General features: G+C 53.2%; 9 protein-coding genes across 9 annotated transcripts; 7 read left to right on the plus strand and 2 right to left on the minus strand.

Annotated features, from left to right (window-relative positions):
• Positions 1–523: 523 nt before the first annotated feature.
• Positions 524–1147, plus strand: K460DRAFT_417100 (uncharacterized protein; the record flags this gene model as incomplete). Its single annotated transcript, XM_040937855.1, has 1 exon — positions 524–1147. Exon 1 carries the CDS (start codon positions 617–619, stop codon positions 1145–1147), a length of 531 nt encoding a protein of 176 aa, XP_040788477.1. The 5' UTR covers positions 524–616.
• An 87-nt stretch (positions 1148–1234) lies between these two features.
• Positions 1235–2960, plus strand: K460DRAFT_406145 (uncharacterized protein; the record flags this gene model as incomplete). Its single annotated transcript, XM_040936922.1, has 3 exons — positions 1235–1439; positions 1504–2349; positions 2437–2960. 3 exons carry the CDS (start codon positions 1235–1237, stop codon positions 2958–2960), a joined length of 1575 nt encoding a protein of 524 aa, XP_040788478.1.
• A 568-nt stretch (positions 2961–3528) lies between these two features.
• K460DRAFT_406146 (alpha/beta-hydrolase) lies at positions 3529–4443 on the plus strand (the record flags this gene model as incomplete). Its single annotated transcript, XM_040936923.1, has 3 exons — positions 3529–3658; positions 3717–4166; positions 4241–4443. 3 exons carry the CDS (start codon positions 3529–3531, stop codon positions 4441–4443), a joined length of 783 nt encoding a protein of 260 aa, XP_040788479.1.
• Positions 4444–4929: 486 nt separating this feature from the next.
• K460DRAFT_377250 (MFS transporter-like protein) lies at positions 4930–6877 on the plus strand (the record flags this gene model as incomplete). Its single annotated transcript, XM_040934954.1, has 5 exons — positions 4930–5097; positions 5171–5527; positions 5588–5678; positions 5732–6081; positions 6143–6877. The coding sequence occupies 5 exons, from the start codon at positions 4930–4932 to the stop codon at positions 6875–6877; spliced, it is 1701 nt and encodes a 566-aa protein (XP_040788480.1).
• Positions 6878–7062: 185 nt separating this feature from the next.
• Positions 7063–7974, minus strand: K460DRAFT_286043 (alpha/beta-hydrolase; the record flags this gene model as incomplete). Its single annotated transcript, XM_040928861.1, has 3 exons — positions 7063–7718; positions 7765–7836; positions 7890–7974. 3 exons carry the CDS (start codon positions 7972–7974, stop codon positions 7063–7065), a joined length of 813 nt encoding a protein of 270 aa, XP_040788481.1.
• Positions 7975–8982: 1008 nt separating this feature from the next.
• On the minus strand, positions 8983–10088 carry K460DRAFT_117207 (uncharacterized protein). Its single transcript, XM_040926598.1, has 2 exons — positions 9090–10088; positions 8983–9034 (listed from the first exon to the last, which is right to left on the minus strand). Exon 1 carries the CDS (start codon positions 9742–9744, stop codon positions 9163–9165), a length of 582 nt encoding a protein of 193 aa, XP_040788482.1. The 5' UTR covers positions 9745–10088; the 3' UTR covers positions 8983–9034; positions 9090–9162.
• An 825-nt stretch (positions 10089–10913) lies between these two features.
• On the plus strand, positions 10914–12770 carry K460DRAFT_284896 (uncharacterized protein; the record flags this gene model as incomplete). The annotated part of the gene is made up of 1 exon (XM_040928774.1): positions 10914–12770. The coding sequence occupies one exon, from the start codon at positions 10914–10916 to the stop codon at positions 12768–12770; it is 1857 nt and encodes a 618-aa protein (XP_040788483.1).
• Positions 12771–15025: 2255 nt separating this feature from the next.
• K460DRAFT_366765 (uncharacterized protein) lies at positions 15026–18406 on the plus strand. The gene has a single exon (XM_040933447.1). It carries the CDS (start codon positions 15287–15289, stop codon positions 17993–17995), a length of 2709 nt encoding a protein of 902 aa, XP_040788484.1. The 5' UTR covers positions 15026–15286; the 3' UTR covers positions 17996–18406.
• Positions 18407–19474: 1068 nt separating this feature from the next.
• K460DRAFT_377254 (kinase-like protein) lies at positions 19475–21800 on the plus strand (the record flags this gene model as incomplete). The annotated part of the gene is made up of 2 exons (XM_040934955.1): positions 19475–19892; positions 19942–21800. 2 exons carry the CDS (start codon positions 19475–19477, stop codon positions 21798–21800), a joined length of 2277 nt encoding a protein of 758 aa, XP_040788485.1.
• Between the last annotated feature and the right edge of the window lie 52 nt (positions 21801–21852).

A 21852-nucleotide genomic window follows, 5' to 3' on the forward strand; every position in this document is an offset into this window, starting at 1 on the left:
ATCCTATCGCATCTCTGGAACACTCGTCGCGACATTGAGCGAGGCCTCCAGCTTACCCCAACCTAATCGACGCATATTCAATTCACTTGTTCTGCTTGTATGTCCCTACGATTTAGAACACTACATCCTCGGTCTTATATGCGACTTCAGTGCTGCTCGCTGATGTGAAGACTAAACCTCGAACATCTACAGTGGCAAGCCAACAACACGTGATGGCGTTTGTGATCGCCTCGATGCTGGCCTCACGGATTGGTCGCTGCTCAGGCGGTTCTTCATGTGTAGATTCCTCATAGGTTTCTATGGTGAAAAACGATGGTTCTACAGTAAACTTCGCGCGACTTGCCTGGTTTGTTAAAATGGCTATCGACCACGCTTTCTGAAGAGAGGCAACTTCCTTCTCACACTAGTACAACAAAAGAGTGCACCTACCTACTTGAACGAATGCGTCCTGCTTCGTGTTTGAGGCTCACGCTGACCGGTCGGACTCTTTCTTCTGCCGTCCTATTCTGACTTCAAATCATCAATTCGGTCATCTTATCTCTTGCAGTCACTCGTCACATTGATCCTTTGTATCGGTAATACAGATTCACTTCCAACACTCGCTCATCGCGCCAACATGACACTACCTATCGATAATCGGAGGTTCTACCTTGACACAGACACGTGCATAGCCATCATTCACGAGCTCGAAACGATAGAAGACAGGGCAGCGCCACGCAATGATTCCGTCGTCAATACCATCTCCGGCAGGGATCTGTTTCGATGGCAGACTCTGTTTGGTCTCACTGCCTCGGAAGCGGGTTTTGAGCTTCTCATCCATCGTACGAAGCAAATAGAGCACAGACATACCCCGAAGCCCAGAACACTAGAGCAATGGCCATGGGAGAGATGCGAGAGGATGGGGTTTGACAGGGAAAGCTACGACTATTGGCTTGAGAAGGCAGACAAGGTTGGGCTATTGGGTCCCAAGGAGACCGCCGCTTGGGTTAGCTACAAAACCGCAAAATTCGACCTCTTCGTGCTGAGATCCGTCGACGCCCACATCAACCGCGCTCATTGGGCACCCTTTATAAACAGAAAAGCTATACATCATACAGTCTACGACTGGAAAGGCTTCCAGCACTATGCAATTGTCCTCCGCGACTAGGAAGCGCGGGCATTCCAGGCACGCTTGCCACCCGCCATCCGACACAACAATCGCATTTATGCAACCAGCGACTGCGTCTTCATCCCCATGTGCTGGGCTCTGAAAAACCTGCACGACGAATCGCGCACACCGTACATCTGTGAACCGACCTTGCCTCAATTTCGACTTCCTGATGACCAGCCGCCCAGGCCACTACAGAATGAATACCCAGTATGGTACTTTCTTACCGGCGGACTATCACGAGCCGAAAAACTCATGCAACTGTTGCAGCTCGACAAAGAGCCCGATCTGAGTAAGTCTCCGTGTACGAGCTGTAGGTGAGTCATACTCTGACCTTGAAACTCCTTTTTACACAGGGATCGCCAGTGTCAAAGGGTTGGTACAGGTACACGAGCGACAGTGCAGTGCACTTATGTCGCCCACGAGACAACAGGCATGGTGGGGCCAAGACTCTTGCGTAGGCATGGCCTACCGTGTCCAAACCGAAGAAGAAGAGCGCCGGATACGATACTTCAAGACTAGCTACGTCTCTGTTATCCGCTGCAAGATCACATTGTCGGCGAAAGGGACATTCGGACGCCCTACAGAGGTCGATGGACTGACATTCGTTTGCTCGGCTGGAGTGAACAAGTTTCGATACATGAACTCGTGGCCTATTCGGGCAGTCCCTGGTTCAATTGGCTGCGGACGGAGACAGAGCACTCTTCAGTACTTTGCGCCGACCACGATTTCTATGACGGCAAGGTCGACAACTGCTACTATAAGACCCAAGACTTCGTCTGTGCCTGTTAAGATACCTCGGTGGATGCTGAACAATCCTCCCCCATCTCTAGCAGCACAGAATCGGCTGGCAGCCGCGAGGGGATGCGAAAATAGAGCTATGATGGCTACACGCCCCCATACCATTCCAACACCTGGAGCGTTACATGAGCGGAAAACAAAGATAATCCCAAAAGCAAAGGCGAGATCAGTTTCAGGAGAAAGGTCAACAGCAAGATCAACAGAAGGAGCATGGTGGAATCCGCCATCTGAATCTGCGATGAAGAGACTAGCACGTGAAGGCGGGATGTCTAGTGCCACTGGATCGGTCGAACATATCGAGAATCTTGAGCAACACAACGCACATTTGCAAACTGGTTCGGGCATGCAAGCACAAGATGGAAGGGCTGGTGACTCTGTATTGGCAGATGACTCTACTGAAGGTACGTCAGGGGAAAGAGCCTAAACACTCGTCAGACATCAGGGCGGCTGCGTGGGTAGATTACAGAGCGCGAGTTAACTCTTAATAGTAGCTGCGAGTGCGACGATTATATGGGCCAACGCTCACTTGGCCTCTCCTCCTGGTCCCACGAGTTCATCCACGGGCACTAGTTCAAACTGGAAAGGTAAAGGGCGCGCTTCTGACGCGCAGATCTCGGCCATGGTAGATGTTACAGTGCAGTATGCAACCCATAGCACCGCTGTACAGATAGGTGCCGACACAATGCCTACACAATGGCGGCAGGAAGAACCAAAAAGCGCCTCCAAACTAGCAACAAGTGTCCCAACGACAACACAGGAGCAGACAGCAGCGAATAGAGCCGCCGTGCGAACACGGACTACGGACGCGGTCTCGAGTTCGCAAGACATGATTCGAAGAGATGGTGCTATGTGGCGGACTCGTACTGCAATTGCGATTGCAAGTGGACGGCCGATTCAGGCACATGTCTTTCAGAAGTTGTCGATTCCATCGATGCTTCATATTCGACGTCGACGGTCGTTCAACGGACACACGAATGTCTCTGCATTCGATATGTACGCCGATGCTTATTGATGAGATTTAGTCTCGTGGGCTTGCTGGGCTGGTATATTCATTGGCGCAGGGATGGGAGGAGCTTGGGACTGGTGTAGTGCGTCCAGTGGCTCCTGACGTCATCGAGTCGCAGTACTCATACTCTCAATCGAAGCCATCGCTTTTGACCCTGCATTTTGCTCAGCCCCATGATGCTTATCAAGAAGCCAGTGATCTGACTATGCGGCGCACATGGAGTCGTCACGCACCCCTTGGCTTTCGTGCACGATTGCGAAACTTCGGCCAAATAGCTCCTTCTAGTAAAACAACGTGCCTTCCCGGCCAAGCAACGCAGATCGAGGTTAGCATGTTTCCCCGCCATCAATCAAAGCCAGACAGATCCCGGGATAATACTCGATAGCGCCTGCAGATGCCCAGAGATTTTGCTGGGCATGACTTAGCCTTCGATGTAATTTGGAAGAGGGTACAAAGGCTGGGATGCCGCAGTAGGTTAGCAATAGCCTCCCGAACGTCCCAATTCTCCTCGATTTGAAACGACCTACTCTTTTCAATCCACGCCTGTAAAGACGTCTGATTTGCGACTGCCCCAATGCCTTCGCTACGCAACGTCCTCGTCGGATTGGCGAGTATTGGCAGCGCCCTAGCGGCAGGATCATACCCGTCGCTCAAGGTTCGAAATGCTGGTGTACCCGTCGGGCAATTGAAGAACGTGAGCGGAAGTACGTTATCAAGTTTTAGCAGCACATTTTTAACGGGCTTCTAACAACATATCCACAGTTCAAATATACCACTCCTACCCACCAGGCCGCAACACGTCAGCAAAAGCCATCCTCTTTGTAACCGATATCTACGGTGTTCCCCTTCTGCAGAATCAACTGCTCGCCGATTCCCTCGCCAGCAATGACTACCTGGTAATTATGCCAGACCTCTTTGCTGGTGATGCAGTGTCCGTCGAGGAGCAGGAAGCTGGGCTGAATTTGACGGAGTGGCGCGCCCTGCATCCTACGCCGGAAATCGACCGCATCATCAACACCACCATTGGCTACATGCGCAGCAAGCTGGATGTTGAAAAGATTGGAGGTGTAGGGTACTGCTTTGGGGGCAAGTATGTCCCGAGGTTCTTGAAAGCGTCAGGCGGAATTGATGCAGGATTCATCGCGCATCCGAGCGCCTTGACAGAGGGGGAGATTAGCGCTATCAAGGCGCCCGTTAGTATAGCTGCTGGCAGTAAGTCTCCCTATCCGTATTCCCAAAAAAATTTCCTATGTCTTAGATCTGGAAGCAGTACTGACTAAGCACAGCACTCGATGCAGCCTTCAACGCGACAGCGAAATCCCGCGCGGAGACCATCTTGAACTCGAACAATGTGACCTTCCAGTCGAATCTGTATTTCGCAGCGCCTCACGGTTTTGCAGTCCGTGTTAACCAGAGTATCCCACAGCAGGCGTATGCGAAGCAGGCATCATTTGTTCAGGCAGTGACGTGGTTTGATTCGTGGTTGTAAATGCTGGGAAAATCGGACGAGGCTGTAATGTCATATCAGCACGATGAGTCGTTTGTATTTCCTATGATGATCAATATACCAGAATATGAGCATTAGTCATGGGTATCGTTACCCGATCGGCCGTGTTGACTCGAATTGAAAATGACTCTTAACCGTGTCAGCATGCGAGAATGACCCGAGATGGTTACACCAGCCTCATGACATACCAATCCCACCCATCGATACTACAAAAAGCTTTGATCCAGTCGGGTTCCTCCACAGTTCAAAGGGCGGGCGCTATCCCAAACAAGTAATAGTGAAGCTAGCCTGCTCCACAGTCGAACTCGATTGGTTTAAAAATGGCGGTGACGCTGGGGCGTATTATAGTAAAAGGGCTTTCCCCAGCAGCATCACCTTTCAGCTCCTCAAATATCCTACTTTCGCTGTACATATGTCGAGATATTCTTAGTATTTTTTTCACCGTATTCTGGTGGCGGATTTTACAGCATGGAGCGAGAAATAGAAATGGTGCCTCTTGGGCCAACTGAATCTCAGAAAAGTAGGCCGCCCGCGGAGCAAAAAGATGGGACGCAACTGGGCAGGAACATTTCAGTAGCGAGTGATGGCAAGGCAAGAGGCAAGCTTCGCATGGTTGCTATTCTTACTGCTCTGTTCGTACGTCGATTCCATCACATCTTAATTCAAGTTCATCCAAAACCATCGTTCTATATACTCACCTTTTTACTAGCTGTCCCTCTTCGTAGCAGCCCTAGACGCTACCATCGTCGCAACAGCCGCACCGACAATATCCCGGGACCTCAACTCAGCAGCGGGCTATACCTGGATCGGCGGCGCCTTTCTCCTGGCCAACGCAGCTTCCGGTCCAATATGGGCTAAGCTCTCTGATATCTGGGGCCGGAAGCTCATCGTACTAGCAGCTCTCGCCATGTTCTTCGTTAGCTCTGCTGTATGTGCTACTGCGAAGACGATGGAGGCGTTGATCATCGGCCGCGCGTTTCAGGGCGCCGCGGGTGGAGGACTTATTTTGTTGGTGCATGTTTGCATTAGTGATTTGTTTAGCTTGAGGCAGAGGAGCTTGCTCATGGTAAGGATACTATGTACGGACTGGGGTGTGACACATGCACTAATTCGTATTTTCGATTAGGGCTTCACTGAAGGTATCTGGGCTCTGGCTGGAGGGGTTGGGCCAGTACTTGGTGGCGTGTTTGCGAGTTTGGTGTCGTGGCGATGGTGTTGTAAGTTGATCATCAGTTTTGCATCTGCGATGTCTACTTATTCAGTGAAATAGTCTACATCAACCTCCCAATCAGTGGCTTCGCCGCCGTTCTTATCATTCTCTTTCTAGACATCCAGCATGAGCACACGTCTTTCAAGGATGGCATGAAGGCTATCGACTGGTTTGGCATGTTTACCTTCCTGGGCTGCACGCTCATGATACTTCTCGGGCTCGATTTCGGTGGCGTGCTCTTTCCCTGGGGCTCAGCGAAGGTCATAGCACTGCTTGTTGTTGGCGGCATTATGATCTTTGCTTTTGTGTACAGCGAAGCTCGTGTGGCCAAGTACCCGCTCATTCCTATGACGCTGTTCCAGCGCAGATCGAATGTTGCGGCATTTGCAGTGGCCTTCTTCCATGGATTCGTAAGTCCCCACGTGTCGCAATAAATTCACTGCGACAATGCTGACTTTGGCGACCTCATAGGTTTTCATTGCAGGGGAGTACTACATGCCGCTTTACTTCCAGGCCGTCTTAGAAGCATCGCCTCTTCGCTCCGGTCTTCTGCTCCTCCCGTTCATCGTTACAGGCGCCGTTGCTGGCGTGATTGCCGGCGTAGTAATCCACCGCACCGGACACTTTCACGAGATTATGTGGATCGGTACCTTCTTCCTGACCGTCGGATTTGGCCTCTTCATCTCATTCGACGCATTCACGACCACAGCAAAAGCAGTCGGCTTCGTCATGATTGCCGGTCTCGGATCGGGTATCCTCTTTGAAGCACCGATGCTAGCAGTCCAGAGTCAAGTCGAGCAGCGGGATGTGGCGAGCGCGACCGCAACGATATCTTTTGTTCGAAACATCGCACTCTCCATATCCACGATCATTGGCGGTACGATATTCCAAAACTCAATGACGAACCGTGCGCCATTCTTGCGAGCAGCAGGCCTCCCAGCGGAGCTGCTAGATCAACTCGATGGTGCCAGCGCCATGGCCAACGTCATGCTTCCCGGCAAGCTCGAAAATCCGATATGGGAACGCGCTGCTAAGCAGGCGTTTGCGTATGCAACGCGCAACATGTGGATTACATATACGGTTTTCGCATTTCTCAGCTTTGTGGCGAGTTTGTTTGTTGAGGCAGCGCATCTTGGGACTGAGCATATTGAGACTGTCACCGGGTTGAGGAAAGAGAAGGCACTGCCGGAGACCAACGATTCATGATATACACTGATTAAAATAGCAGTTCCCCGTAGAGTTATTAAGTTGTTCAACACACACATAGTCACTCAAGACTAGATAGTTATATGCTGATGTGAGGTGTATAGGAAGAAAAGTTGAATAGCCTACCATCTACTAGCTGACTTGAACGCTCTTCTCGACCTCATCGGTCAGAGTCGTTTAGTCGATTAACCCAGATACTTCTTGAACCAATCGATGCCTTGCTTTTCAGCATCATCCATGGCCTTCTTGTCCTTGTCGCTGCTCCAATCTCCCCTGAGTGCAAAGCCATGCACCTGATCTTCGTACGTCCTGACCTCACTTTCCACTTCCTTCTTCGCCAGCAGCTCTTTGATCTGCTCCACTTCCTTACCGCTAAGCAGACTATCCTGCGTACCGAGCGCCAAGCTCAGCGGCTTCACAACCGGATCAAAGTCCCCAGGGATAGCTACCAGCGAGGGATGGCATGCGTAAGCCGCATCGACTGCATCTGAGTGGGCAGCTAGGATCGCATACCGGCCGCCCCAGCAGAATCCAATTACACCGACCTTCGGTGCTCCAGGGCTTGCGTGAACTGCCGCAAGAAAGTCGTCGATAAGAGGCTTGGACACGCCTTCGCGATGCTTTGCGAGCCAGGGTCCGAGTGTGGCTCCAACCTTCGCAGTCGAAGCAGCCTTTTGGGCCAGGGTGAGAGCTTCACGCTCGGGTAGAGGAGGTTCCACAGTTTGGAGAAAGTCGATGGGGAGGGAGTCGCCTTGGTGCACATCAGGGACATAGGCCGTGAAGCCGGCTTTGGCGTAAGAGTCTGCTAGCAGACGCACGTTGGGAAGCTTCCAGCCGAAGACTGTCGTCGTCAGTGCGTTGGTATTGGAAGCGTAGAGGTTACGTACTATCGACTATGAATACGACGACTTTGGCATTTGAACCGCTTGAAGGCTCTGCGACATAGGTATCCAGACCGCCTAAACGATGATTGTTAGTTCCTGAAGTCAGAAGAAGAGTGTGCTGAAGATACCAATTTGTTTCTCGCTCCCAGCAGGTGTTCCCTGTTGGATCTTGCCCGAGAGGCAGCATTCGCTTACACCGACTCCAGTAGACATGTCGTTAATTCTGCGTTCTTAATATAACTTGGTAGTTGCAGATGTGAAGTGTGCAGACTGAAAGGTACCCCTCTTGTGGGGAAGTGGGGGTTAACAACAGGAAGGCGCGATGTCGTCACTTTTCGTAGGGATGCTCCGCATGTTACTAGAAAAGGCAATGAGCTCTGCACTCCCAGGTCAAGCTATCAACACAACCATGAACTGTACTGGTTATAAGAATAACTATAGTATTTACAAACTTTGAATCTGTCTTACTCGACTAGTATTATCAAGAGCGTCTATTTGTCCTTGTTTGTCTTAAACGTCAATCGCCGGTCGTGCCTACCTTCCTACATTTTATCAAAGATCGTATCGCTGGCCGCTATACATTCTGAGCGCTGGTATACTCGCAGTTCTACATCCACTTGCTCGACGAGCTCTCATTGTCGATGTGGTCTATGTCGTCCTTGTTCAATAAATCAAGTTCTGAGCAGTATCTCCACAAATAAACTCGAATTCGATCGTTGAGGGTCAATACGAGAGCTGAGGTGGCAATTGTTGCTGATTGGATCAGGGCCTAGGAAACCATCGTGTCCTACTGATGGGCGAGTGGTGTTATGTGGGGACATTGAAAGCTAGCAAGTATGGAATCAATGTTCCGCTCTCCGAATCAGTGCTGTTTGAAAGTGTGCGGCTCAATCTCGTGTCGTATAGCAGGAGTTGTCGATTGGCGCCAAGCTATTTGGGGATGAAGTGGACGAATGCTACGGTGCTGTCTACTCTGTCTATTATTAGCACGTTGCTACCTGAGAGTCAGTATCGCTATGGGCTCGCTCCAGACTGTGCAGGAGGTTGGAAAGCGATAATGGCAAAAAAATCTTTCAGGTTTCAGAGGTTTGCATGACAGTGGCGGCAGGTGTAACCTTGCTTTGTCTGCAACCAACTCGGGTACGAATACCGTAACTGTGCCTGACGATCATATCAACCCTTGTGCTTAACAACCATAAAGTAGTAGCGAGCAGATAAGATGCAGAGCACATGGCAATGTTTTGAGGTCATGATGAGAGGCATGCGCCATTGGCTAGAGGAGGTGTAAGACGAGTACGAGAGAGAGGCGCCGGGTCGAGGTGGCTAACCTAGTTCCGAGGGCCACGAGCCCCAGTCGGATGCGGTGGCGTCTCGCCTTGGCTGATCAAGGGTGGGCCCTATCTATGCTGAAGGCCAGGTAGTTGGCTGTGGCTCTGTGAAGATAGACGTTGGTATGCAAGCTCTTGTAAGCGAGCAGCGATAGCCACATAGAGGTCGAGGACGCTCGCGCTGGCGGGCGGACTTTAGGCTGGATGATGGTCGATGATTGTCGATGATGGATGCAACCCGGTTCCGCAGTGGCGCTGGACTCGTACAGGCAGGCGACAACAGGATTCTGTCTCCATTCAGCGCGTCTCGTCTGCTTCTGGTGGTGCCGAAAGCAGCATGGATCAGCTTTGTGGTGGAGGAGGTGATGATGGCAGGCGCTGCGCCACCACTGCCGGCTGGATGCTCGTCCTGCCTAGCCCCGTCACAGTTTTCCAGCAGGATTGGCGGGCCCAGCAGCAGTTTTTCAGGTTTGTGGTGTTTTGCCTTTTGCAGACTTTTCGACGTGGTGGCGGCCCATCGGGGCATCGATCGATGAAGCGTTGCAGCGTGCCTGGGCATGGCCATGGCCGTGGCCGTGGTCGACGACGTCAGCGCTCTAGGCGGGTGCAACGGCGCTGTGGCGTCCGTATGACTTGACGTGCGGTAGTCGACCATGCTGTTTGAGGAGGGGATGCTTTTGGTGGGTCTGCCGGGCGAGGGTGTGAGTGGCCGAGGGGGTGTTTTGCTCAGCAAGCCGCCAGTACACAGCCTCCCCGAGTTGCGTCGTCGGCGTAGGATAATTCGACGATGCCGTCCCAGCCGCGTATGAGGCTGCCCACGGTACGAAATTGAGCCTTCGTCTGCTCACTCATCAGCCCCCGTCGCCGCGATCGTCCGGTTGAGCGTGCTGCACGTCGAGCGAAGAGAAGTAGGGTTTTTGCTTTTAGCCCACTGGAGCAAGGTCCGGCCACGAGGCAAGTCTGGTCTTGCAGGTGGTGGTAGTGGTGGTGAACCATCCCAGGTCCCCCCCCAAAAAGTCGCTAGCTAGTCCCGTCCGTCCCTTCAGCCATCAGCCACAACCTCTGCCTCCCCAACTCTTCGTCATCGGCACCACCAGCCTTCCAGACCGCGGAACTGCCCTCACCACTGCGACTCTGCGCGCTGCGAAACCCGTCCTCTTGCCTGCTCCACGTCCAAACTCAGCCTCCAATCCTCCGCTGTCCACGGTCGCACGTCCTCTGCCGCTTCGCTGCCCCTCTACCCTTTCGCCCAGAGCAACCTGCCCGCTGCTCATCAGCTCGCAGCCTTGCGCCCTCGACCGCTAAGCCGCTGCACTCGATCTGGTCGCCCTATTGCTGCTGCTGCTACCACAGTCGCATTCGCGACCACCGAAGATAGCCACGCTGCCCTGGGCCTGCTTCAGCTGCATTGTATCGTCGCTTACCATCTGCGCATCCCTTGGTACCTATTGCGTCTGAACATCCGACGGCAGATCGCCTTGGCTGGATCCGCATTCTCAACCGAGCGCGCCTTGCGAACCTCCTCGCAGCGCAATCGCGCACCTGGCTCACGCCAAAAGGCCAATTCGTCTCGAGTATCGGCACAGTGCATCTTGGCATGAATTGCAATCGACCGTGAAAGGAAGATTTGCCATATCAGCGCGCGCAGTAACAGCCGCCCCACAACCAAGGTTCGTCATGGCAACAGCAACACCACTGCTCCAGTCTACCCCCAGTTCAGTTCCGTCTCGTCAGCCGACCCTGGTCGCCGTATGAATGAGCCTGTGCTAACGCGGCCTCAAGAACATAGACCAAGCGAGCAACACACTCGCCACTTCACGTCTCATGGCCGCTTCAGCGCGTGCAGTCACGCCGACGCCTACGCACACCGGACCATTCTCTGCACCAAACGGGCCCACTACACCGGCTTCTGCGGCACGAAACTCACACGTTGGTGCCACTTTTGGCACTCATCTCACAAAGTCACCTCGCGGCCTTTCACCAAGACTCTCCCCTCAGCCCCTCACGGGAGCGGCTGCCCTCGCCGACGAGCGACGCTACCGAGAGCAATCAGCGCGCCAAACGTCTCCAAACCCCGCCGTCGCAGCGCTCCAGAGCTTGACTGGGAACGTTCAGTCTCGCCCGGCAGACGCCCCGCAGGGGACCGCGCACATGAGCGCACAGGTCGAAAAGGCTACCAAGCCGCTCGTCATCCCAGAGCTAACCGGGGTGACGGGCGACAACATGCACACGAGTCCAGTCAGTCTCTCGAGCTTCGGCGACGGGGACTCGACAAGTGCACCGGGCGCTCCTGGCGTAGAAGCAACCGCAGGGCCAGTCGGGAATGCCGCACAGGAAGGCGCGTCCTCCCAGCCGCCACAACACCACCCGCAACATCACCACCAGCTCATCGCGCCAAATCCGGGCGACAACCCAGGCAACCGCGCCTTCACATTTCCTGGCCCCAGGCCGCCCGAACCAGATCCGCGTGCCCCAGCCCGACAGATGAGTTTACCTGGATATGGCCAGAATACCCCGAAATCACCGTCTACGAAGCGCCACAAGTGCCCATATTGCTCCACCGACTTCACGCGACACCACAATCTCAAGAGCCATCTGTTGACGCACAGTCAAGAAAAGCCCTACGAATGCCCCACGTGCCAAGCACGTTTCCGTCGTTTGCATGACTTGAAACGCCACACTAAACTGCACACTGGCGAGCGTCCACACACTTGCTACAAGTGTGGCCGTAGATTCGCTCGTGGAGATGCGCTCGCGCGACACAACAAGGGTCAAGGTGGTTGTGCAGGACGGCGGTCTAGCTTTGGTATCGACGAGGAGCTAGGAGATGTCAAGGGCGACGATGGCATGGACGGCGTCATATATACTGGTGATGGAGAAGATGACGATGATGACGGAGGTCGCCGCGAGAGTGAGCCGGCGCGGAAGAGACAGAACACCGGAAACTCTTCGCAAAGCTCATATCATCAACACTCGAGTACCTACCCGCCTATCGCTGCCAACCGAGCCTCGAATGGCCAGAACAGTATCCGCCCATACTATCCAGCGTCATCAACACAACCAACCAACATCTCGCCCAAAATAGCTCCGTCTAGCATCTCGTCTCTTCACAGTGCAAACCCGACCAATGTGTTCGCGCAGGGTGGCATGACGGAGAGTCCGAAGCCACTCTCACCTGGCCAGCAAGAGCAACACCGCCTGGGTGCAGTAGAAAGCAGTCTGCATGGCTCGCGGTCGCCCAACGTCTCGCAACACATTCACCAGCAAAACTTTGCTCGTGGCCGAGGGACGCCGCCGATGGCCTTGGCTCCTCCACCGAATATCAATGGTCCGCATTTGCCCTCACTACCCGGCTTGAATCCTATGGCTTCTAAACAGGGCTCTCAAGGCGGAAAGGGCAGTCTTGGTATTCTCCAACACCCTCAGATGGCTGCGCCAGGGACTGCGTCTCAACCGGGCAGCATGTCAAGTCACGGCGGCAGCGGTAGCAGCATGCGTGAAGTCATGGGCAATCAAGTCGATGTGTGGCAATACGTTCGCGATATAGAGTCTCGTATGGCACGCATGGAGAAGGAGCACAACGAGAGGATCTCTATCCTACAGAACGAAATCACCACACTACGTGCCCAGCTCGCCCAGCAGCATGTCAACCATGCTCAAGCTCAGCAACAAGGTCAATAGGATACGACTTGTTCCTCTCCACCCCACATCGATGCAGCGAAGCAATGTTGCTGTACGATGACCTAGGTCTATTAATTCATGTTGCATTTGTTTCAGCTATGATGTGCAGTTGCCTGCAGCATCTGTTGAATGGCGTTTCTACAGGCAAGGAGGAAGGCACTTTGCAAGACGAATGAAGACCTCGCGAGAATGTTGGATCGGGGACCTCAAGACGTCTCATAATGACCATGTATCCCTATATTGGGTCCTCCGACCATTGGCAACCACGAAAGATTACGACAACCCAAGATGTCCACTACCCACAGCATCAACAACCAGTGTCAATAACCCACCAGGGGCATGTCCCGAGAATACCCATGCCGGAAAAGCGTTTCCCTGTACCGTCCATGATACTCTTCCCATTTTCTTCTTCAACTCTGTACATTATACACCCGCTCTTAACGGATCTATCGCTCTGTGTTTTCTTACTTGGTTATATCATTTCCTCTGTTTTGGGTCTTTGCAACGGAAGATGTGTGCGTGAGTGAGAGTGAGAGATTGTCAGGCTCTAGCCTAAACTGCGCGATAAATGCTTCTTTTTTCTCTGCATGATACCTCTTCGATGTGGGATGGGTCTAGCTTGGCATATAGTGGATGCCTCAATGAACGGATTTATACTTGATTAATTAACGTGGACATGTTTGTGGTGAAAAAGGTGTTCCTTCAAGATAGCCTGCGATACTGTCATGGTCCTTGGTATCTATGTATGTGTGAGGATAGCGAGGGCGTTGGTGTAGGTCGTGCTTATTGGACCTGACATAGATGAAGACCGCGAGAAATACAGTCTGGCTGTCATTGAAGACTGCACCTTTAGCTATTACACGGTTCTAATTTAAATCAAACAACGCTTGAGTACATTCACGGCTATTTCGATATTGTCCATTAGGTCTATGAGGTGCTTGAACGAACAAGTAAAGTTAATTTGTCTGGGAAAGCGTAGAATCCTTGCTGAGTATTAACACTCATCGCTACATTCTCTCAGTACGTAAAATATCGCGTATGCTTTGGAGATAGTTGTCGGCCAATCTTTGACGTGGAACATATCGTCCCAGGTGTCAAGGGCGTTTCTGGCTACGACTGCCTGATGTCACCCTTGTTGGTGTGAGGTGTAGTGACATTGTGTTTGGAGCACTGGAACCCTCGCTCCGTAGCCATGGTAGGAATTCAATTCTTCTCACTTTCGAATTAGGGCGTATGACGCTCTAACGCTTGCTGATCGACGAACCCTTGCTTCATCGCGATCATTTTGCCTGACTTCACTATGGCCATTTCCTCTTTTGTTCCTTTTGCAGTTCTTCCTTGAACCAGACGACAATCTCGAATTGGGGAATGGCCACGACTGGCCTGGAGTGTTGTCCCGAGGTCGCTACCTAGGTAGATCTGCTGCTAGGCGGTGTTGAGCATGATAGTGTAAACTCTCCAAGCTGGATCTTATTCTAGTATTGTGATCGTCTCATCTGCCATTCCGCATCTAACAAGAGCCGTTGGAGTGTGTGTTTTCTGATTCGGGTGTTGAGAAGTATAACTAGCTTGTTACTGCTTGGTCCTCAACGTAATACATGTTATGCATGGTGTGGCTGGTGGCTTGGGTTTTCCTTTTCTGTTTGGGCGACATTGTGGCGCGCGCCCTGCTGCAATGCTCAAGGCATGAGTGAGAATCGGTACAGCAATAGCTAATCATGTTTTTTTCGTGAGTAGTGAAACTCTTTGGGTCTGGGTCTCTCCTCCCTAGTAGTGAGTTTGCTTGAATACAACGCTACAACTGGACGAATGTTGGGGATAAGACGACTGAGGGATATCGACTTTCCTCTCGACCATCAAGAGGTTCCGGATTTATGAAGCCAGTAACTAGGTAAGGGGATTCTCGCGTCACAAATAGTAATGTAGACTACTCATGTTTGTCCAGCGAAGCAACTATATTCCAGACAGGTTGTAACTATTATTAGATTGTAGTCAGGGGAGAAGCTACTTGGTACTTTGATAGCTCGCAAGTCCTACCCAATAGATAGGATAGATAGGCATAAGCTAAGAGCACGTGAATATTGCCATGTGTTTTCAATGTGTATTGCGTTGCGGCACTTGGCTTTACCTAGGTAGGTACCATCGTTTGATAGCGGTTGCGATGGTCAAGTGGAGACCTATGCCACGACTTACCCGTAGACTGGGATGCAGCCTAGCGTTACTGCCCTACCAAGGTAAGCCCCAACCTTGGACACCCACGACCACGACCATCGACCAACATTCCGACCTGTACGTACAGCGCACCGACACGCGTATACCTAACCCGGCACACAATCCTGCCCAACGCGCAAATGGATGGCGGCCTTTTTCGCTGATAGGTGCATCTCCCGCGCAGGCTCGCAGCATACGTCCAGTAATCGAGCATCTGTAAGCGCGCCAGCGTGCCATCTCCGCAGAAGCTCGCCCTGCCCGCGTACAGTCACACCGAGGAGCTACTCCACCTCTCGCCATAAGAAATGTTGAGCTCATCAGACTCGCACCGCCGCCGGAAGAAGGACTCCACCGGCACACGCGAACGCAGCAGCCCCAAAAGCAAGGACAAGGAGCGGGATCGCGACAGGGATAAGGATAGAGAACGTCATAAGAGTTCCAGGTCCCGCAAGACACGCTCATCGACGTCCAAGGACGACGACCAGGAGGGTGACCGGCCCCGCGAGCGTCCATCGGGAGAGCGCATACGAACATCGTCGCCGTCGCCCAAGTCCAAGATGGCCGTTGTACCCGAGATGCAAAGAAGAGGCTCTCTAGGCTCAGCGAACGCTTCCAGGACCAGCTTGCCATACCCGACATTATCCAAGACATATGCGAAGGAGAACATATATTCACGATCAGAGATGGAGAAGAGGAAGTCGACGCTGACCCCAGAGGCCACAGACGTCGACGCAGCGCACGACCAGGAGACGGAGACGCACGACGAGCCACGAACTGTACCACCACCACCGCCTAACCGAGTCGCACCCACACCACCGCGCGCACCACCGAGTCCCCCGCTCACCGCAGCCACGTCCGATAATCTGAGGAAGACAGCCAGCGCGAACAGCATGCGACGGAAAAACTCGGGAACCATGAAGGACATGGAGGCTGGCCGACAAAGCGTAGACAGCGGCACGCGCATGACCACCCAGGCAGGCCCAAGGGTGGCATCGCGTTCAAGCATCAGAGAGGAGGAGTCGTATGATGGGACAGACCTTACATCCACGACGGGCTCACAGCCCAGCACAGTCCGCGCAAAGTCCCCTGACATGGGTCGGACCAAATCAGCCGGTCCATCAAGTGCCCGGCCGCCAGGAAGGACGTCGACGCCGGTCAAGATGAAGATGAGGGCAGCTTCTGAAGTCACTCTGGATTCAGACACGACCTCAGTCCCTCCAGATCATAATGTTCGTCGTCGAGGACCGTCTCCATCACAGTCGGATGTCTCACCAGCATCCGTAGTGGACTCTTCGCCGCGAACCCCAACCTATTGCATAGTCCCATCCGTCGTATCCTCCGTGAAGGATGGACCGCCCATGATTGAGATCATCACGGATCCCCTGTCTCGTGTACAGTCGGTAGATACAACATACTCAGACTCGCCCATGACCCCACCTCCTCCGCCGCCTCCACCAGCCATGATGATGGAAGCACCTCGAGTCGACTACCTTCTTCAAAATGGCGGCTTGGCTAAAGCAATTCCACGTAGTTTGTTGGCAGCTATCGACGGTGTTCCTGCTTCTGCGTACTCACAGTATCAGACACCACGGCTTTCTGGGGCGCAGGCTCATGACGTTCGATCCTTTTTCAAACCACTCCAAAACGTTTTAAACAGCTACAATACGGTCATGGATACAAGTGGCTCGCTCGCAGTAGCAACAGGCTACCGCTCAGTTGCACGCCGCCTTCTCGATCGACTTGAAAATGTGTTTGCCCGCAATATCTCTGCTGAGCAGTGCCAATGTATGATGTGCTTCGAACAGCCACTTGCCGAGGAGTCTGCAGGCGTGAATTGGGGTGAGATCTTAGAGCTTGTCTCGGGACGATGCGGACTGCCCACCTGGCCCCCGTACGAAGATGGTCCTGGACCCGGCCTCGGCATATCATCAAATCTTGAGGCACCGTGCCAACGGATTGACGTTGACGTGCCAGATCAGTATCGCGAGCACTATGAGAAGCAATCAAAGAAGACCAAGGTCGCTGTTCAATCATGGCTCTCGGACCAACAGGATAACGTCCCAGAGGACGCGGACGATGAGACGTTGACCTTCATCATGCTCACCCGCCTAGAGCAACCGCAACGGCCACTCTTCTACGCACTCCTTTGGGGCTTAGATAAGCTCCCGAACCCACGTACGCAGAAGCCTGAAAGCGACACTCCATCATATCTGGCCAAGGCCAGTGTGGCGTTACAACGTCTTTACCGTCTCTACAGTCCTCCGCGTAACCAGCTTGTCGTTATGTATCTCATCCGGCATCCCGATATGCACAATATGCTCTCCACACTAGCAGCTGTTAGCAAACATGAGTGGGAAATCCTGGTGTCTGGACGCTTCGATGGCTTCCTCTGGTCTGGTGCGGACGACTTACCCGAGCTCAATACAACCCCTCCAAGAACGGCATCGAGGAACATGTTAGGTCAGATCCCTCCTACTGACGGTCCTCAACGCTTCGCATCCCCTTTCAGTCCCAATCGATTCGGCACCTTTAGTCCAAGCCCCTACTCTCGCCCTGGATCCGCCCGCCCTGGATCTACACGTCCGCCTGGTGGCGCGCCCGTCCAAATCGACGAGGAGACCGAAATCGCTGTGCTCGCTGAAATCGAACGCGAGATCTACCTTGGCATGGAGGCAATGGAAGACGCATTCGAGCAGCTGCATAACCAAGCTGAACAAGTCCGCCGCCGTCTCCGTGAGCGCGCAGCCGCTCTATCTATGGTTGCGCAACGACGCAGGGGTCCTGGGATGGGCGGAATCGAAGTCAGGACTGATACGCCCGCCAATCTCCGAGATTCTGATGAGGGTGTTGATGATGCAAGAAGTGAGATTGGACCGGACGATTCTGCGAGTAACGTTAGTCATAACAGGAGGAGGAAGGCGCATCGTGCAAGGGAGAGGAGGACGCCAGCGCCGGTGGAGGAGGAGAGTGAAGAGGATGTTGCTCTTGCTGAGAGGATTCGAAGGAGATTTTGAGGCGATAGTAGTGACCACGTCCGCGGATACGCAGTAACGAATAATCCGGCAAGTACATACGCCGACACGCAAGGACGCATTAAACGAACAACGGACACAGGTACTTCCTGATATAGCATTTTTGACGGAGTTTGGTGCGTTGGGGTTCTCTTTTTTGGGAATTGTTGCTTAGGTTTTAAGCGTTTCACAAGCGGGTATGATATGAATAGGGCATGAAACGACCGTGAAATATGGATACCCAATTTGCGAGGATGCTTGCGAGAACTTTGATTCTCTTTGAAAGTAGCTCTACTGAAGTCTGGCTTTGTTGTACGGAGTCAATCCTCAATTGAACTGTGTCTGTTTCAAGAGCGCAGTCAAGATCGTTGGCGTGCAACAACAACTGGTGTCTCCATGACCACATTGGCCGACCAGATGGCATATCCAACTTTGTGATACATAGCATGAGATGACTCTGATGGCCAAACATGAGGCTCTCGTGCGGTGCTTGCTGAGACCCAATCCCACCCCACCATCCGAAGATCGCTGAGACGGAAGGCGGCAGCTAGCCCCTCCTGCACCACCACGACGAAAGGGTGCAACACCAACTATTGGTGGCTCCTATGCCGCAGCTTCAGATTGCCTTACGAGATGACGCAGTTGCAAGGAAACCGAATGTCGTTCACCATCTCCCTCGTCGTGTTCGCGTCGCCCGCCGTAGTTCGGTAGTTCCTTAGGCGACCCGCACCCGAGCTCCTTCGACGCGCCGAGCATGCCAGTCCCGCCATGACAACGAAGTCTGAGGGTAATAAACAGCCGCCGCCACTTAAAGCTGCCAAACGACCACGCTCACGGCCAGCACATAGCTCTCGTTCGCTGCTACAACGGGGCAGCGCTCTACTCAATTGGAGCCGAGACCCAGCGCGCCCTCAACGTCTTCCACTCGTCATTCGCCGTTGCCCTCGCAATCTGTGTTTACGAAACAATAAGCCCGCGACGCCTACCCATATAGCCTACGGAGAATATCTACGAGGCGCATACCACAACGCGCCTTACAATCGGGACTATACTAGACACTAACAACAAACGACTGTCATTGGCAAGGTCCCTGAGCAGGGGGGAAGCGTGGGCACTACTGCTTCTGTTGACAAGAATCGCGTTCACGCCTACGGTTCGCGCACGCTTATACCGGCGCAATTTACGCCACACAGCTGTACACGAGGGGTTGCCCATTTGTTTATTTTCGCTCCCCTCCGCACGGACATCACGACGGTAACGCTGTGGGCCCTCGAAGCCTGCATTTCCCCGTGGGGCGCTATCAAAGTGTACAATCTTCGACACCCATCTGCCGACGGTCCGGATAAGCTTCCCAACAGAACCGCAGAATCTACCTTGACCGTTTACTCCGTCGCATACTCACGGCTCCGACTCCATCGTTACGAAGTCCCCACCTAGACACCGACGCTACCCTCGTTGGGCTGACTGGCACACACAAGCAACATGGCGGCAGAACTGGGCGCAAACGAATCGGTAGACCCCAACACACTTTATACCAAGCAGGAATGCATAGGGGGCGGCAGCTTTGGCAAGGTGTACAAAGGCCTGGATCGGAGGACAGGACACACAGTAGCGATCAAAGTCATCGATGTTGAGAATGCCGAAGACGAGGTGGACGATATCATGGGGGAGATTATGATACTCTCGGGTATGAACTCTCAATACGTCACAAAGTACTATGGATCATTTCTGGCCGGCTCAGACCTGTGGATCGTCATGGAGTTCTGCTCCGGAGGAAGCTGTGCGGATCTCATGAAGCCAGGTCTTATAGCGGAGGCGGAGATAGCCGTCATACTGAGGGAGCTGCTGATGGGCTTGACATATTTGCACGACGATCACAAACTGCACCGAGATATCAAGGGTAAGTCTGCCGGGTTAGGTGGGTGGGAGCACTACTAACATGTAAACAGCGGCCAATATTCTTGTCGGCGCAAATGGACAAGTCAAACTTGCGGACTTTGGCGTCTCAGGTCAGCTTTCAGCCACCATGACAAAGAAGAATACATTTGTCGGCACACCCTTTTGGATGGCGCCGGAGGTCATTAAGCAGTCTGGATACGACGGCAAAGCAGACATTTGGTCTCTCGGCATCACCGCGCTCGAGCTCGCGAATGGCGAGCCCCCCTACGCAGATATACATCCCATGAAGGTCCTGTTCCTTATTCCCAAGAATCCACCACCACAGCTACATGGTAATTTTTCGCCCGCCTTCAAGGAGTTCGTTGAACTGTGCCTGCGAAAAGACCCTCGCGATCGGCCGAACGCGAAGCAGCTCCTCCAAACCAACTTCATTCGGAAAGCCGGGAAGCCGGCGCGGCTGCAGGAGCTCATATCGAGGTACCAGGATTGGAAGGCTAGGTACCCGAAGCTGGCTGACGACTCAGAGGATGAAGCTACACCCGTGAAGAGAAACGAGCCCCTCAATGAAGACTTGTGGGACTTCGGTACTATTAGACCTGTTGCGGGTGGTCGGGGCCCGGCGCTCGCCCCGATGAACGATGCTGGAGCGAATGCCCGCAATGTATCGCCGCAAAGGAAACCAGCTCCTCACCAGCGATGTGGTTATGGCGATGAAAACGACGACACGATTCGAGCAAGTCCACCGTCGTCACCAACGAAACGCTTAGCCCCATTGCAGACTCAAGGATCGATGGCAACCACCACTCTAGGCACTGCCTCGAGGATACCTCTGCCACCATCACCAGAAAAGAATTCGGTACCGTTCTTCGCCACTCCAGCTCAAGAGCCTCCGCGAAAATCTCCTGTGCCTAGCTTTTTCTCTCCACCGCAGAATCGCGGGTTGGTCACTCCCACAAAGCAACCTCCTGCTCAGCAACCACGGCGCCAGACACCGCTTGCCCATGCATACGACGAGTATCTCCAGCGATCGATTGCTGCAGATATGGAGAACATGGAAATTACACCACAGCAGCGTAATCCCACCCCAAGTCGGGCTTCGGTCCTTCCGCAAATGTCTATCCCCGAGATCCCACCATTTCGAGGGCCCGCTGCAAGTGCAGTGAACATCAGTGTTCCAGCGGCTCATCACGTCGAGCCAATGCAAAGCCCAATACGGATACAGAGCAAAGCACCATCCCCATCACAGCTTCAGAAGCCCTTGCCACCATTAGTCGGGCAACAACCGCTTCCTACTCTGCCCGGACAGAAGCCACTTCCTGCAACACAACAGTCCTTTGCACCTTTTAGTCCATCTTCGACCACACGCCCGGATTCGGCATCATCAAACGACCCCTTCGGTGGTCCCCTCATTTCGGATTGGAACTCATTACCTAAGCCACAGCCTCCTGCACAACCGTCAGTACCTGTACCGCCCCCACATACCACCAAGCCATCGCCAATGTCTCGTAACTCGTTCGGCCGCCCAAAACCCACACCCAACCACCCCAGCATTCTCCAAGCACAAACCCCGGGCTCCCCTACCGCGCCCATCGAAATCACAGCGCTGACCGGCGTCGTCGTGCCTGCGCTCGAAGCTGCGCTATCACGGCGTACATACCACCTCAATGTAAAAAACAAGCAAGAGTCAGCACAGTCTCTGGGTGATCCTCAGGGTTTTATTGACAGGAAGCGGCAGAGACAGGATTGCCATGATAGAGTCAAGAGATTGGTAGGTGAGATCAAAGATAGGTTTGAAGAGCTGGATCGGTGGGATGAGAGGGGGGAGGTGGGTATGGGCGGAGAGGTTGCGGGTTTTTTGGAAGGGTTCCTAGAGGAGGTTCTGGTTAGAGTGGAACCAGCTGATGATTGAATGAGTCTGTAGTCCTAGGAAGGTCTGCATGACGGATTGAACGAACAAAGTC

Source organism: Cucurbitaria berberidis, assembly GCF_010015615.1.
Source record: "Cucurbitaria berberidis CBS 394.84 unplaced genomic scaffold K460scaffold_3, whole genome shotgun sequence".
Classification (NCBI taxonomy): Eukaryota; Fungi; Ascomycota; class Dothideomycetes; order Pleosporales; family Cucurbitariaceae; genus Cucurbitaria; species Cucurbitaria berberidis.

Excerpts from the sequence above, each read along its gene's own strand:
- K460DRAFT_117207 (XM_040926598.1), bottom strand. The coding sequence starts at position 9,744 with ATGGTCGACTACCGCACGTCAAGTCATACGGACGCCACAGCGCCGTTG.
- K460DRAFT_366765 (XM_040933447.1), top strand. The coding sequence starts at position 15,287 with ATGTTGAGCTCATCAGACTCGCACCGCCGCCGGAAGAAGGACTCCACC.